The sequence below is a fragment of the Ambystoma mexicanum genome, chromosome 2p (genome assembly GCF_040938575.1).
Source record: "Ambystoma mexicanum isolate Mex_15411 chromosome 2p, UKY_AmexF1_1, whole genome shotgun sequence".
Lineage (NCBI taxonomy): Eukaryota > Metazoa > Chordata > Amphibia > Caudata > Ambystomatidae > Ambystoma > Ambystoma mexicanum.
This window is the reverse complement of record NC_090923.1, coordinates 1,339,399,423-1,339,417,047: the sequence shown is the minus strand read 5'-3', so window position 1 is coordinate 1,339,417,047 and position 17,625 is coordinate 1,339,399,423. Positions and strand designations below refer to the sequence as shown.

Sequence of the window (17,625 nt, the reverse complement as noted above, 5' to 3'; positions counted from 1 at the left end):
CCCCATCACTCTAAATAAACATTGCTGGTTTCCCACCCCCAGCCAAGCGTTCTCGTCAGGTCTAACGCTGCCTCAATCGGACTGGATAACTCCCGCCAGACCGAACACATACTCCTGATTCCTCAACCACCACACCTATCGCTAGGAAGCAGCTACCACAAAAATGCCGCACCAGCTGCACACATACCTGGTGCGCACACGCACCTTTGACCCTCTCTAATCTCTCCACTGACCAGAACCTCGGTTCCCAAGGGCGTTCAACCTACCAGCGCCTTCAGACCATACCAATGGTATATAAGGCGCTATATAAATGCAAAATAACAATAACAATAACAATAACACAGTTTACAACATACGAAAGTCGCAGAGCAGAACACAAATGCAAGTTTCCTCTGGGCCTTGGGTTACTACCGGCAATGGATCTCAGGATTCGCTGAGAGAGCCAAGCCACTACAAGATTACACTCAAATACTGTTGAACCATTGCAATGAACACAAGAGGCTTTCACAAGATTTAAAAAACTAATTAGCTGAAGCCCTCCCCACCCCCAGTTATGTTTACCGGATTACAAAAAAGGATTTACCTTATATTGCCATGAAAAAAAAAGATTTGCTTTAGCGTTTCTTAGCCAGAAACACTGGATTCATCACAGACACTTAGCATATTACAGTAAAGAAATGGATCCAGTTGCGGTAGGCATGCCGCCTTGTCTCAGAACATTAGCAGCTGTAGCCCTGGTGGTTGAACAAGGCGAAAATATTGTATTAGGTTTGCCATTAGAGGTGGCCGTCACACATGCAGTGGTATCAATAATTGAAAAACAAAATGCAGCACATTTCGAGGGCAAGCAAATATGAGCTGTTTTTATTACCTTCTTCCAATATCAAAGACTCGCTGTTCGGTCTTCAGCCCAGCATCATTGTAACCAACTCCATTAGAGGGAGAGCCACACTAATCCACCCCCACACAATTGCGTGTCAGTGACGGATTGTTTGGGAATGCCTTGTGCAGACCTCTTCGATGTACCACTGCCAGACCCAGAGCTCGGGTACTTTGTGGACGAATCTCATTTCAGAAAGGAGAATGGCCAAGCCGTCTCAGGTTACCCAATATGTCTGCCTCGAGAAGTAGTGGAATGTGGGAAATTGATGCAAGTAAAATCAGCACAGGGCCGAATTAATGGCCCTTATGAGAGTGTGTTACCAATCTTAATATTTATACTGATTCGAGTTACGCCTTTGGCTTAGCCCACGACTTTGGTCAACTCTGGAAGCAGAGAGGCTTCATGACTTCAACTGATACACCCATTGAAAACAGTCAGTTTGTGCTAGCAATTCGCTCGGGCAACACTGTGGCATCCAATAATGCTTGCATCCAATGTGCCGCACAACAGGCACTGAATGATCTATTAGTTGCAGAAAAGATTTTGCGGATCGAACGGTCAAAACTGGTTGCCATCTTAAAGGGCAACAATGTGTACATTTTGCTGGTGCAAGCCCTACAGGAGGGGGACACTGTATAAAACAGAGGATATTGCGCATATCCAAGAGAATGCGCCTGCAGATGAAAGACAAATGGATGAGAAAGGGGTGCCGGTTGCAGGAGGACTCCACTGTGGCGATATGAAAGGGTTGGTTAGTGGCTCCAAAAATAGTAGTGCCACACCTAATCAGGGTGCAACATGGGCAGGCACATGTGGGGAGAGATGGAATGACAATGCTAGTGGGACAATCCTGGTTTGCACTAGAGCTTACAACTAGGGCTGAAAAAGCCTGTCAAATATGTGCAATATATTTACAAAATAACCTGGGGAAAAGTGTGTCGATCAGACCAGGGGCCCACTCTCCACGATATGGCCAGTACGTAGGGCTACAAAGGTATTTTCTCCAAATGCCAAAATCAAATCAGTGGCAATACCAGCTATTAATAGTGGACATTTTGTAAGGATGGGTGGAGGCGCACCCTTGTAAAAAGGCAGCTGCAGTGAGCGTCGCAGAAAGTTTTTTCAGGAATTTGTGCCCGGATTTGTGAAAACTTATGTATTAACAGTGAACAGAGAACTCATTTTGATAATAACATTATCAAAACACTGTTGCCCACGTTGAAGGTCTAGCATAACTTGCATTGCCCTCACCACCCCCCAAAATCAGCGCAGGCAGTTGAGACGACATGGAGTATTGAAAAATAAATAGGCCAAACGTTGCCAAGGAACAGGGTTGAAGTGCCCAGAGGTGGTCCTGCTAGTTCTGTTCAGAACTGGGTTGAGTCTGTATGAAATCCTCTATGGAGGACCTATGAGATTACCTGCATCACCACCCGTGAAAAGTGTACCCGATAATTTGCAAATATCAAATGATCGATTGTTGGAAAATGTTAAGACACTAATGTCCTCGGTCAGTCTCATTCACAATCAGGCTCAAGCTGCTCTGCCAAGGTAACCAGGATCTCCAGGTCATTCCTTACAACCCAGCGACAGTGTCCAGCTAAAGGTCCACCAGAAAAAGACTTCCCTAGCCCCAAGGTTGAAGGAGCCCCTGCGCAATTCTACTGACTTCTAAATCAGCTAAGCCAGTGTAAACTGGTATTACCACCACCACCCCCCCCCCCACAGTTAGCTGCTATTGTCTGGCGAATTTGTATTTCTGTATTGGCTTATTTTAACAGTTTTAGGAGAACCGGACTCTATTGTGCAAAGCATATTAGCAATTAAGAACTTTACCAACGATGCAGCATCGGCTGGTGTCAAGGCTTGGCCGTGGTATAAGAAACATATGATAGTGCAACTTGCATCTCAATGGATCATGGGAAAGTGGTTGGGAGTGCCATCATGATCAGCCGAGTGTCCGGTGGGAGGGGGCTTGGGGTAGTAAAATCTCCCTGTGAGGTTATACCTTAATGAAGGAGTAATGAAGACTATTTAAAGGTTTTGAACTCACCAATGGAAGAACCCTGAAGGAAACCCGAACCTAACCCTGGCAATGGAGATACGAGTAGTAGTATTACTAATACATCTACTACGCTAACTGAAAAACTAAGGATATTGTACCCTGAACTGCCACATGTTCATGATTTGATGCATTATTGCCACTCTGTTCTATTTATTAGGAGAAGGAATAAAAAGGGATTTCTAAAAATCATACATTGGTATAAGCAGTGGATTGGAACCTGTGAGGACAAGAAATTGGTGGTAAACTTGCCCATGGCCATGCACTGGGGACGGGGATGCCAGGGTATTGCGAGATGGGCGATCTTAATGCTTTGTTGGGGAAAGAGAAGGGATGCCAATTTACAGCTGGAGTGTTATTTATTAACCATAGTGGATGGGTCTAACAGTACCAGGTCAGTGAAGGTGTGTTTGAATTCTACAGACTCAGTGTCATTTTTCAAACTGTTGAGAGAACCGTATGTGCACTATGTAAATGCTGAATCAATCACTGGAAGTAGAAAATTTAATAAAATACACCCCATTATATAATCAAAGGTTATGGTAATCTGGGTCAAACCCAGAAAGAAGGGGTTATAGACACATGGTGTTGATGCAGCTGCAATGGTTTTGTTTACTGTTCTTTTGCCTGCCTTTCAGGTGATGACCCATTATCAGATTTGTATTTGGCAGCAGGGTGGGGAGGCCATATCCGATTAGCGCAACAAGATGTTGTTGGAAGGACGGCAGAAAAGGGAAGGGCTAAAACGTGGTGCGAGGCCAATACTGCACTTGCAACATGGTGCATATACAAGGTTTCAAATTTAGAGGGTCAATTAGGATTCACTAGAGAAGGGCACTGGGCTCATAACTGGGGCAGAGCCTACAAGCAGCAAGGGACAAATCGCGAGCTCCATGTCATAAGGACCTTGAGTCCGCTTACTGAGGGGGCCCTCCGAAAACTAATGGATGACGTGATAGGAGCTGGAATTGGACATGGCGTGCGAAGGTGCAAGATTATCTGAACGCCTAGTTGATATCGATGTGTTAAGATGTGCAGCATAACAGTTGGCCAAGACTGTTGAAGGATTCCGGCATACCAGAGCGCTTGTGGCAGTGCAGAAACTTCTGGAAATACAGCAGCTGGTACTGCAAAGACAAAAAGCTTGTTTATTCACGGCACATGTGCCAATTCAGGGACAATGGGCACTGGCCAGCAGAGTAATGCCTAGACCATGGGCAGGGTGCACCGGGGAATGGATGACAACAGAAGTATGGGAAATAAAACTACCCGACAACACCTCTGGATGTCTTATCCCTGCCCCAGGACCGGCTCAATCTGTGGTTTAGCATTGGTTCAAATTGGGAGTTATGGCCTCTCCAACTCCCACCACTGCAATGCTTAAGTAAATTAAAAGGACAGTGTTGGTTGGTTGGGGACAGGATGTGTTGGGAAGGTGAAGGTGTTGGGTATAGTTTGGTAGGACGAAGGTTGTTTCAAGGAAAGGATCAATGTGTAGAGTTCGTAGCGCCACCAGTGTATGATTTGCATTTCACCATTCATACTAGTAACAAGCAATTTATTGTCTTTTGGCCAGCTACAGAAAGAAGGAAGATAAAAAGGTTTATGTTAAATTTTTGAAGGGGTGGCCAAAGTTAGTGCCATAAAGGTTTAAGGATCTGGAAGGAGTAGAAGAAGTACGAAATGTGACGGGTCTGACAAAGAGCTTGCAGGTGTAGGAGATAATGTACAGAAAAAAAAACACTGTTTGAAGTGGCTCATTGCAGAGCCAATTTGTATGGAGCGAGATCTTTCATGTGCTGTAAAGAAAGTATATGAGCACCCTTACCCTTACAACCAGCGTCTTATTCTTCTATTGGCAGGGGATATTTGGTTCTGCACACAGTGTCAACATTCAGGAGCAGTGGTAGTACAGAACCGACCCTGCAGCTCCCCTTCTCTTAAGTCTGTCTCAGATACCCAGCCCTCTATTGTTCCAATAGAAATGCACAAAGAAAGTATGATGCTGCAACTGGAGCTGGGGAAATTGTTACAAGCAGGATGACTATGTATTGTACAAATAGTGTGGTAAAAGTAGACGGTTCGCCTGCACAAACGAAAAGCAGGAATGGTCCATAGTAAGGTTAGGTTTAGCATAGAATTCCCTGTGCAAATGAAAATCAAATACATTGGGGGATTAGATAAGGTAGGTTAGTTGCGCATTAAGCGCAAAGGGGGGGGGGGGGGTCTGTTAACACAGAGGACCGCAGAGGGAGGGGGAATCTGGTTTGTAGTGTAAAAGGTTGCCATAAAGTCTATTGGATGACTACGATCATAATGGGTAAATAAACCATGATCTGGGAGAAATCCAGGAACAGTATTCTAGGCCTGCAGTATTATTTATTATCATTTGCTAGGAACATCCCTGCCTATTGGCAATATGTGCACAGAGAGCTTCTACAAAAAAAAACGGACATGCGCTAAAGGACTGCCAACGCTGCACTTTTGGGAGCCGTTGGGTGCAGCCCACCTGTACCTCCATCTTGAATTGTACTAGCCTACCTCTGTTATGACAATGGACCCTTGGCCAGATGTGCGCCAGCGGGCATCAGCCCACACGCCTCACCTGAAGACAACACCAGATATTGTCAGACCCGAGCAACTGCGTCAGAAGCAGAGAAGCATGCGGTAATGGGAGAACGAACAGGAACTGCAGAAGGACTACAACTGTATACAATGGGTCTCATTGGTCTTACCTATGGGGGGGGGGCTGGATGATCCAAATGAAAGATATGTTTAGTGTAAGGGGCCAAGACTATAAAGGAAGGCAAACTGGAGGCAGGTGGTGGGGGGGGGGGATGGGGATAATTAGTTTGGGCGGTGGGTTGATGGGATTCCATCTGTTGATGATGGTTGCAACCAGGCAAACCTAGTCTTGCCTTTTCTGTTTCCAGTACGACTCCAGAGTCCTTTTCTCCGATTATACGTACATAAGACTTACAAGCTTGAAAAAACATGAAGGAAAAAGATGAAAGTAAATAATCTTGATTCACTTTCAAAATGTAAAACCGTGGCCTGCTATGGCTTGGCTGCGGTTCCCAAGCTCCTTGGACAGTAGTGAACTGCAATAGTTGGACAGGAATTACCTGAATATGGCTGAACGTTCACTCCCCATTTTTGTGGGTCCAATCCATAGGCCTGCAAAGCTCTCTTCTGACATAGTCTCTCCAGCTCATCCACAAACTCTGTTCCCCCGTAGTACCTGCAGACAGAGGTATCGCTTGAATACAGAGAATATAAACCGAATACCTCAAGTATTGCACTGTGTAAAACAAGGTCAAGTTATATCGGTATGACAGTATTTATACTGTGAAGGTCTTTGTTATACTAACAAAGACCTTCATTTACTTTATACCGGTTTATCGAGGTTTATCTCCCTTTGCATTCAAAGGACAGCGATGTATTGTAAAGCAACAAAGCCAAGACAGCAGTGCTAATGCACTGTAGGAATGTTAGCAAAACGGGTTCACTAGAAAATAAAAATATTGCTGGGCCGTCTCAAAACGGCGAGCTGTAAATTAATCTGGCTTCATTTTCAGCTGGCAATTGTAACTTTTGAAAATGTAGAAGCAAGCACACAGTGGCATTTTATACTTTGTATTTAAAGCGTGCTTCCAAGATTACCCTATGTACAAATAACAATGGCAGTAATGTTATTTTTCAACAGAAAGCTTAAGAAACATTTGAAACAGAGATCCAAGTTCCACTAATTCAGTATTCCTCTCTGTACATGTATCGATTGTAAATAAAGTTTGCTAAATTATATTTTTTTAGCCACAATGTCTTAGTACTGCTGGGTAACATTGGTAACTAGACATCTATGTTTCATGATGCTTCATGCAGCAACAAATGCTGTTTGGGCACCTCCCAGTTCCGTTAGTATTGCTTCAAGATTGGTGCCAGTCAATTATTCTGAAGCAGGCCTCGAACTTGAGCAAAGTGGGGGTTCAAAATAAACTGGCTATTAGTTGTATTAAATTAACAATAATTAAACCTTTATAAAACCTTAAAATGTGTAATTTAGTAATTATGATATTGCTCGACAAGTTGTAAACATGCAAAGTGGAGCAATGAACCTTTCATTTAAGAAACCGCCAAAAATAGCTGATCTAGGCCTGAGTGCACTACCTTTTAAGCCTCAACTTGCAAAACTATGCCAATATGTGCTGCATTTTACATACAATTGATAAGATAGTGCTGTAGTTAAGAAAAATGCAACCGCCCATCCTGACACTAAGCACCTCTTGAACACAATATATTCTGAAGTTGTATGTACATGAGAAGGAAGGCAAGGCAATCGGCACTGGCAGGTTGAAGGAGTCTGAGGTACAGGCTTCTATCGCTTTCCTTTAGAAAGATGCCACCTGATGTTTCTAGTCTGAGATCCCATATTCCCTCCAGAGAGAATGCCAAAGAAAATACCCTTGTTTAAGGAAAGCCACTGGCTGTTCCCTAAACTTTCTATATGGCCTGTAAAACAAAGTCACTGTTGAGCTGGTTAATACGAACATAGTACATTTATAGCACTTAAAGCTGTAGCACAGGGCCAGGGAAAAGCTACTCCAATAATCTTTCGGGGGGGGGGACAGATCAGTCAGTGCTGTGGGGCGGGACAGATGGACAGACCAGTTTCTTCCATTCCCGGACGCTAGAATAAAGAGAAGAAAACGAACTATCCCCAAGCTATGCATCTTCTAAACCTTACACTAACTAGCGTGCTCGTCAGTCGGTGAGTCCAAAAGGAAGATCTGTCCTCTATCCAAAGCTACACGATGCTGTCCGTACCACTATCGAAACAACTTAAGCACATGAGAATGACTCCCTGTAGTCTGCTTTTCAGCAAAGTGACTTTAGTAACAATCTTATAATTCTTGGCAAATACTTTGAACCATTCATACAGTTCAGAAATAGGGCTCTCCAGTTTCTTTCTAGTGTCCTGGATACCTTGCTTTCCCCTTCTGAGGTTATTCTTGGTTTGCTCTTTATTTACTACACTTGATACTTTGTCTATAGAAAATGTCCACTGTTTCTCCTGGCTGGGCCAATCATATGGATTCTCAAATAAACTCTTGCTCCTCTCTTGATACTCACTTTCAAAAAGAATGCATCTTATATTCACTTTTCTTTTACTCGGATGAATGTTCCAGTAATGAGTCTCACTGCTTTCCTCCTCTTTGTTATTACTGGGACGAGTATGAGAGTACTAGTAATGATCGTCTTACTTCTCTCCTGTTCCTTCTTATTTATGTCCGCATATAAATTTCCACTCTCCTTAGGGACTATAGAGTTGCATTGCTCACTGGACGAGTATGATTATTATGCTCATTAGGTTGGTTATCCCTACCGAGTCGCCTGCCTTTCCAGTTACCTCTGACTTGGGATTAGCATCAACAGGCATGCGATTAGGAAAGGATGCTTCCTTCGGTTAGTCAGGTTGACTTCTTGCCTCTCGCCTTCTCCCCCTCATTCTCACAGTCCACTCATTGTCACGTCACCACTTACGAATCCGTAGGAGTTCAAAAATGTTTATTTTCATAACAGTAATCAACAGCGAAAGCATACTTGAAGCAGCATAAAAAGCAACAAATTGGAGACCCAGATCCGTTCTCTCAGCAGGTCCCGCTGGTGATGCTATGCGGGAATGATTCCCAACTGTTCAAGGGGGTCCGCAGATACTGGGAACCGGTGGGCCTAGCTACCCTTGAAGATATATGGCAGGAAGGGGAGGTAGTGGAATTTCAGAGGCTGCAGGATGAGACAGGGGTACATAGAGGCCAGTACATTACTTATACCAGACTTATGAAATGGGTGAGGGAGAGGTGGCCCGAGACGGTGCTAGCGGAAGAACCTGATGCCACCCTGGAAATGATGTATGATGTCTCGGAGGGTGGGCACAGAATATCTAGGATATATGAGCTCCTGAGTGCGAAGGCAGGGAGGGAGTTGCTCCAACTGAGGCATGATTGGGAGGAGGTGGGAGAACCCATGACTGATGGACAGTGGGATAGAGCTCAAAAAGGTACCATAAAAGGTGTCCCGGAACGCGAGACTCCAGCAGATCCAGTTGTACGTCACCCACAGAGCTTACTTGACCCCCGGAAGAATAGCCAGGTTTGGAAGCTCGACCATACAGAAATGCCCCAGGTGTGGAGAGGAGGCGGCGGGGCTGCTGCACATGTTCTGGGCTTGCCCTGAGGTGCACAGATTCTGGGATGAGATAAAGACTAAAATAGCCGGTGGGGGAGTGGTGCTTGATGTGGGGGTCTGCTTGGGCGTGCATGCTGGGGGTTTTCCCAGGCCACTTAACTCAAAGCATATCAGCAAGATGAAGGACTTGGCCTATATCTTGGCCAAGCGCAGAATAGCGATGTGCTGGAAAGCGGCCCATAGGCCTAGGGTGGAGACATGGTGGGCAGACCTCTTGAAATGGGCGGAAGCAGAAACTGGTTTGGTATGAAGCCATCACTAGGGGCGGAGAAGAAGTGGGCCCCTTGATAGCCTGGAGGCAACTGGTGACCTCAATGGCAAACCCTCACCAGGTCACTCAAACAATGGACGACGCGGACGAATTGACAAGTACTGAGATACCTGAGAATGCTCATGCAGATATTATATAATGTGATGTTTTGATACTGACTTCTGAACGTCCTAATGTTGCAATGTTTGGTGTGTTTGTTCAAAATAATAAAAATTGTTTAAAAAAAAAATCATAAACTACTATTAAACAACTCATTAAAAGAAAAAGAATAGAGATATACAAGTGAAAGAAAAGGAAACAAGAAAACAGAAAAAAGGCAGAAATTCATACTGCAAATACAAGAGTATCATAAGTACAATGTATACAACCATGAACAATGACAGATGACAGTAATCCACAGAATCAGGGACACAATAATCCCAAACGAAAGATCAAGACTATCCATAAACATCATAAAAACATTTCCAAATATCCCAGAATTGTTCAATTTCATCTTTGCATTTATAAATGGCTTTTTCATACATCGAGACAGTTAGAAGCTCTTCCACCCATTCATCAATATTAAAAGAAAGGCTCAACTTCAAGGATCTCAATATCATTTTTTTTGCAACCATACATGCACGCAGCAACCAAATTTTCTTGCCAAAGTCAATATCGTCCAGTATGGATATATCTCCAGAATGAACAGAGAAGCACTCATGGGGATTGCAATGTCCAGAACCAGACTCAACCGTTCACAGACCTTTTCCCAAAATTGCATTGTTTTAGGACATGACCCATTTCCAGCAAAGGTCAGAGTCCAAAAGATGTCTCCTGAACAACCTCTCCGGAGTCCAATAGGCCCTAAACAATTTCGTTTGAGAAGCCCTGAGGCCCCAATCCAAACTCACCAGGCAAGTGTTCTCACAGCACCTCCTCCAACATCTCAAGGCAATATTTCCCCCCCAACTCAGCAGCCCAAATGGTAGGCAGCCGAGGATCCCCTTTTCTTGTAGCCTATAGGAATCCATACATGGTAGAAGCAGGGTGTGCTGCACTCGAGCATATCTCCACAGCTGCCCAGGCGGCACTTTGAACAGTCAATTGCGGCATCTCAACACAAGCTGAAATTATCACCTTCAGGTTCCTGAATTCGGCAAACGAACAGTTCGCCATGTCATGTAATTGTGCAAGACGAGCATACGAAATCCAATTGCCATCTTCAAATAAATCTTTAAAATATTTTACACCAGCCACAAACCATTCAATCCAAAAGAGGGATTTACCTTGGTACTTCAATGCCGGGTTATTCCAAATGGACGCATCTGGATGTAAATAAGGATCAGTACCCAGCCGATTCGAGAGATTGCACCAGCAGTCCTGCAAAAAAGAAGTGAGTGCACTGGCCATTTTGGACTTACATCTTTTAGAGGACAACAGGGCTTTAGGATCCAGTTGGGACACTGCACTACACTCTCATGACACCAGATCGAAGAGCCATCCACTTTGCATAAATGGCGAGTGGAGAATGATAAGTAGAAATCCGGGATGTTAGGCAGATTCATACGACCCAATTTCAATGGGAGCTGAAGTTTCCAAATCGCAAGCCTTGGAGGTTTCCCACTCCAAATAAAGTTTGGCAAAAGTCCATCAATCTCCTTAAAGACATGCTTTGGAATCCTAACGGGAAGCATACTCAGGATATAATTTATCCGAGGCGTTAGATTCAATTTAATACAGTTAATCCTGCCCCATGTTGACAACTTCAAGAGACCCCACCTCCCCAAATCTGTTTTGAGTTTCGGGAGGAGCCATGCAAAATTCATGCCAGGTAGCTTCACTATATCTGCTCCAATCCAGATGCCAAGATATTTAATTTTGTCTGCACACCACCTAAATTGAAACGGAGCACAGGTGTGCCGGAGACAGATTATTGATCGGCAGGATTTCAGATTTGCTCCAGTTAACCTTATAGCCCGACAACCCGGAGAAACAGGGACATCTTGCATCAGGTGTGAAATAACGACAGCAGGGTCTTGAAAGGCGACCAACAAATCATCCGCGTAAAGCCAAAGCAAGTTGTCCCTGCCATTCCCAATAATGGGCTGAAGATTTGCATCCATTCTCAAGCACACCGCAAGTGGTTCCATAGACAAGATAAACAGGAGAGGCGAGAGCGGGCAGCCCTGTCTCGTACCGCGATGAAGGCTGAAAGCATCAGAGATAAGCCCATTCGTCAACACACTTGCAGAAGGATTGGTATACAATAACTTGACCCAGCGTTGGAAGTTTTGCCCAAAGTTCAAAAAATCCCACTCCACTCGATCAAATGCCTTTTCAGCATCAAGAGCGATCACCGCAGTAGCAACAGGCTGGTTGCGACCCTTCTCAATGGTCATCAGCAAGCGTCTCATGTTGTCCGCCACCGCCCTGCCAGAGACAGAACCCACTTGATTGTCATGTGCGAGATAACCTTTTCCAGTCTTCCAGCCAAGATTTTAGCCAATATTTTGCAGTCACAGTTGATTAAACTGATCGGGCGGTAGTTTCCACATCTAGTAGCAGACCGGTCTTTCTTTTTAAGTACCGTAATCAATGCATGTCTCCTAGTGCTTGTTAGAGAACCGGACTCAAAAGCAGCATTAAACACATCACACAAAGATGCAGTGCAGAATCATGGAGGTCCTTGTAAAATGCATTAGGCGGTCCATCCAAGCCAGGAGACTTGCCCACAGGCAACTTTGAAATTGCACATTTTATATCTTCGACATCCACTCTCCCCTGAAGGGCCGCTGCCTCATCAGATGTCAGGCGCGAGGACACATGCGAGTCAAGAAAACTCTCAAGGTTAACTCTTTCACAGTCTATTTCAGATTCATAAAGTTTTTCATAAAAACCACAAAAGATATTGTTGATACCTTTCTGCTGGGTTTCCACTGTGTTGTTCAAAGTCCAGATTGCGGTAGTATAGCGATCGTTTTCTGCCACCTTCAGCCTGTGTGCCAACAATTTCCCAGCTTTCTCAAAATAATTAATCATTTGCCTGAACAGGGCATAATCGACCTGGCTGGAAATGAGTTTGTTAAGTTCATACTTGGCCTTTCTCAATTCAGACTTCGTTATTTCATCTTTGCTTGTCGCAAACAAAACATCTAGGCGTTTAACTTCGGTAGAGAGCCTCTGAATTTCTTTCGTCCTCAATTTCCTTTCTTTCCCAATTTTGGAGATCAGCACTCCCCGGACAAAGCATTTCAACGCCTCGCAGACTGTTGATATTTGGACATCGGCAGTTCTGTTAATCCGGACAAAGCTGTCCATTTCCTCCGCTATTTCCTGCCTGACCCGGTCACTCTTCAGTATATAAGAGTTAATTCTCCATCTCGGTACTGCAAAGACAATTTCAATGAAACAGGCGCATGATCAGACAGGGCAATAAGACCAATAGCCGAGTCATAGCAACTAGAGGTAATCCGTCCAGAGGTCAAGAAAAAAAAAAAAAAAAATCAATCCTCGAATAAGTATCAAGACAATGCGAGTGAAAGCTGTAGTCTCTGTCTGACGGGTGTTCCAGCCTCCAAATGTCAGCCAGACCGAATTCCCCAATTAAATTCTCCATGGATCGTTTACATTTATTCGGAGTCCTGACGCAATCCCCATTTGATCGATCGAAGGCCGAATCCATGACCTGATTGAAATCACCTCCAACTATAATGGAATCCATGTTAAAACTCAGAAGCATCTGCGCCACTTCATGAAAGAAGATCGGGTCATCCAAATTTGACGCATATATGTTACACAGGAGAATGTCTACACCTTGTATCCTCACCAACACACAAATAATTCTTCCTTCTTTATCTCCTTTGCTCTTAAGGACTGACATTGGCAGATTCTTTTTAATAAGTATAAACACACCCCTTTTCTTACTTGAATGAGTTGAAAAGTAAGTGTCCCCAACCCACCCTCTTTTCAACTTTTCAGCCTCAGAGTCTTTCAAATGCGTTTCCTGTAGGAATGCAGTGTCAAAGGAATTAGAACGTAGATGTGATAGAATTTTAGTCCTCTTCACCACATTGTTGAGTCCATTGACATTCCATGAAAAGATGTTCAGATGATCCACAATTTTAGTGCCCACAGTACAGTCCATGGTCTTAAACATAGTAAAACTTATGTAATCCGTGTCAGAGAACAGGACAGGGAGAGAGAGAAGACGAAAAAGGAAGGAAAGGAAAAAAAGAATAGCAAGCACATGCCCCAAAAGGGCGCTAGACCACTAAGATATACTGGTAACGGTAACAAGTAGATGGCACACTGCACAGACAAAGCAGCAGGGCAACCAAAGGTAAAAGGTCACAAAAACACAAAACTATCAATAAACACCAATCCCAAGTCTCCCTTCCCCACCCTAACTTTACTCGCAGCGCCTAACCTTACGGCATAACTCTATAAATACAACATATCACATGGACAACCCGTGATACAACAAGCATGCAATTCAATAAGCAGACCCAAATATTTTCCACCGTTTTGGTGCATTGCATAGCATAGCAGAGCAACCCCATCCATCAACAAGGAATCAGCACCATGGATCCTACGAAGTCTCACAGTATACCGAAAAAGGCTCACCAACTAACATTCGAGGCCACTGACCAAGCATCAGCCATCTATTATCAAAGATACAGTAACGAGCCATTTCATGCCAGGCATCGCACCAACCTACAAGGCGAAGGCATAGAGACCATTGTCAGACCACAGGCAAGAATCCGTTCCCCCGGGCAAACATACCAAAAGCCTGGAGAACATACTACCCGACACAATCCACACTCATCAGAAGACGCCACTACCCATTCTAACCACACGAGTGATTCAGCAGCAACATTCACGGATATAGCTGAGCACACACTGCATAACAGCTAGACCTAGTACCCCCAAGGCCCGTCAACTAACAGGCAGCAGGGTGGAAATCGCCATATACACATACATGGAAATAATGAGCAGCGGCTGGCCGTCAAGATGCTTTCAAAATGTCTGAAGACATACATAATGCTTGCTAATGTCCAAAACTGCAATCCAGCAAACATGCGTCAGCACACTAGGCAACATAGAATTAGTTGTTATAGGAAACTGCCTAAAACAAACACTTTCATGAATGAAGAACCACTGCTCAAAACCACGAACTATGATGTAGGTTTTCCATTCCCTGGTTCAGTCACACTAGAAATCCCTCTATATCCCAACAAACGTCACACTGGACAAAGACATTTCAAAAAGATGGGGATAACAAGTAAGGATTGATCCGTGACTAATAGAAAGCAGCAAATGTTGGGAGTAATCACAACGCATAGTATTCAGTGCAAGGTGAAACTCAAGCAATTAGCACAGACACGCTGCGTCAACCAGCCCACGCGATCAAAGAGTCCAGGTCGACACTAACACCAAGCCCTCCTCCTCCTCCTCCTCCTCTCAGGCAGCAGCTGCCTCACCTCTACCCACTTTCACCCCCAGCGGGTCCTTTTCCGAATCCGTAGGCGGTCTGACGTTTCCTTCCCTCAGCTCTTCTGCCTGCACACTTTCCCCACATTGCATTCACTCAGCTGGTTTCCTTGTTTGCAAGCTGCGCCTCCTGGTCTGGTTCAACGTTTCACACAGCTGATTCGAATCTCTCAGGCTGCCGACTCGGACAGGATTTTGCCCCGTCCTTTTACAACGCTTAGCTGGGCCTTACACGGCAGAGCATTCAAGTCCTTTCTGTTGCCCGAATGCTCTGCATGCTTCGGACAATATTTTTCGTCACAGGATTGTACTCATTTCCTTTGTCACAATAAATGTATGTTTCTGCACCAAAGTAACATACATGAATTGTTTCTTGGATGGAAGCTGTTGGAGGTAGGATGCGTGTAACAAATAGTTCTTTGAAACTGGAGTCTGTCCTCAAGGCAGAGTTTCTCCGAGTGAGGTCCCGGATGCTTCTACCTCTAGTGAGGGTATTTACCATGCACTCTATTTTTATAACTGGGACCCCAAAACATAGAACATGTGGCTAGTAGGCCTGATTTAATATAGTTCATGCAAAACAGAGTGAATAAAGCCAAAACAATAACTTAGGGATTTGTGCTGCTCACAGAATCTGTGACATTGTGGAGCTGGTTTACCAACATGCCGTTACCTAGGCTTAAGGGGAATTTTTTAATATTTGCTCAATAGCAAGAAAACCGCGGTATACTGTCATCTTGACAAAAGATTACCATACCAATGCAAAATTAATATTGTAAGATGCCTAGTGTAATATTTGAGATAGATTGTCTCGGGAACAGAATGGCCCTGTCATAAAATAACACTATAATGTAGTAAGCAAGCATTTATCTTTTACTTTATTATCTAGCTTCTTTGTCTGAGCAACAGACCAATGTGCGTGTCAAAAAGGGGAATTGAGCATTACCTTCTGTCCTGCACACGCCCTCGCAAGAGCACATGGTGAATGAACTGAGAGAAATCATCAAAAGGGGAAGCAGATATGCGAGAATAGGGAGTTAAGAGGCCAGGGACCATGGCGAGAAGTACCAGAGCAGAGATGCTCCAGTAAGCAGTTCCAGGTGGAGATTTACACAGATCAAACAATTCATGTAAAAAGATAGGAGACAGCGGGGGGTGGGGTGGGATTGGGGGAGGTCGGAATCAATGACTACAAATAACAAATTACCAGAGGTAAAAAGGAGGCAGACAGTAAAGAGCAACAATGTTGATTTTTTATTGCAACATTGGTATAAACTTGTGTTCCAACAGTTATTACACTGTATTCCCTAATCTGCTTAGTCTTGGAACATGTGCCATCCCCCCCAAGAATACTTCGCATTTTGTGGCAGATGGACATCACCAATAGCAATTTATGATGGTGTGTTAAGAGGTGGCAGAAAAAGAGGAATGTACAAAAAACACGTGTGAACTACTCGCTTCGGAAATGCTAGAAGTCCTGAATTCCACAAAAACAGAAGTGCAACACTAAAAGTTGGAGAAAAAAAATATTTATCGGATATTGGAGGTCATTTCAAACAGGGCATACACAGGAAGAGACAGTGACTGATGCAACGTCTGTGTATGATATATTTTATTTGTATCGCCCTCGTACATAAGTGTTTCAGAGAGCGACAAGGGGGAACAAGGGAGAACAAGGGAGAACAAAAAAAAAACAACGATCTTACTAGGCCCAGTGACATTGAGAACACGCAAGTGCATGGGAGAGGGAAAGGGGGAAAAGTGCAAGGAAGGGGGAGAGGTGAAAGGTGCGGAGCAAAGGAAAACTAGGTAAATAATCAAATAAAGGCAAAAAAAAAAAAGTGGCAGTGCAGCCAGCCATGTGGCAAGTGCTAGGTTGAGACAGCAGACAGGGTATGTCTGATAAGTGCAGGGGGAAAAAAGGTGGATGATGAAGGGGGGGGGGGGGAGGGTGGGGGATCTGTATGGTTACAGATACAGACGCCAGTGCAAGGAATTGCCCAGACGCAGTGCGGTTGGTTGGCAGGGTGAGGAGGTACCTGGGCCCGGTGCCGAAAGAGAAAAAAAGATCAGCAAGGGAGAGGCGGGGCAAAGGTAGAAGCAAAGAGGAAGGTCTTGAGGCGCTTCCGGAACCGGAGATGGTTCTCAAGTTTCAGAGTGGTAGGGAGGCTGTCCAGAGGGAGGCTCCAGCCGAAGACAGATCGACCCCCAGCGCGTTTCTTTGAAAAACAACAGACCTTGAGGGAGGTAGAAGAGCTAAGAGCTTGAGAGGCGAGGTATTTACTGAGTGATAGCTGAAGGTATTTTGGACCCTGGCCCCAGAAGGGCTTGTGGACAGTGCAGAGGGTTTTGAATGTAATCCTTGAGTCACTGGGAGCCAGTGGAGAGATTTCAGGGCTGGGGAGATACTATCCCAGGGCTGGAAGCCAAGGACGAGCATTGCAGTCCTGCTCTGGATGAGTTGCAAAGGACGGAAGAGTAGAGGCAGGTAGATTTAGAAAGAGGCTGTTACAATCGTCCAACCTAGAGAGAAGCAGGGCTCGGGAGAGAGTGAGCTTCTGGGGGAGAAGGAGAGGAAAGGAAAGTACCTCTGAGGAGATGCAGTAGGAAGTTTGACTTTTTTGAGATGTCAGATGTGGACAGAGAAGGCAACTGTGGAATCAAAAGATGACCCCCCCCCCCAAGGTTCTTAGC

General features: G+C 44.6%; 1 protein-coding gene across 2 annotated transcripts in view; it reads right to left on the bottom strand.

The window, feature by feature from the left end:
* SHMT1 (serine hydroxymethyltransferase 1) overlaps nucleotides 1-17,625 on the bottom strand; it is a 451,377-nt gene that overhangs the window by 351,557 nt on the left and 82,195 nt on the right. For both annotated transcript variants that reach the window (XM_069645688.1, XM_069645689.1), the window contains exon 4: nucleotides 6,071-6,186. In XM_069645688.1, coding sequence (XP_069501789.1) covers nucleotides 6,071-6,186 — 116 coding nt within the window. The remainder of the gene's footprint in view (nucleotides 1-6,070; nucleotides 6,187-17,625) is intronic.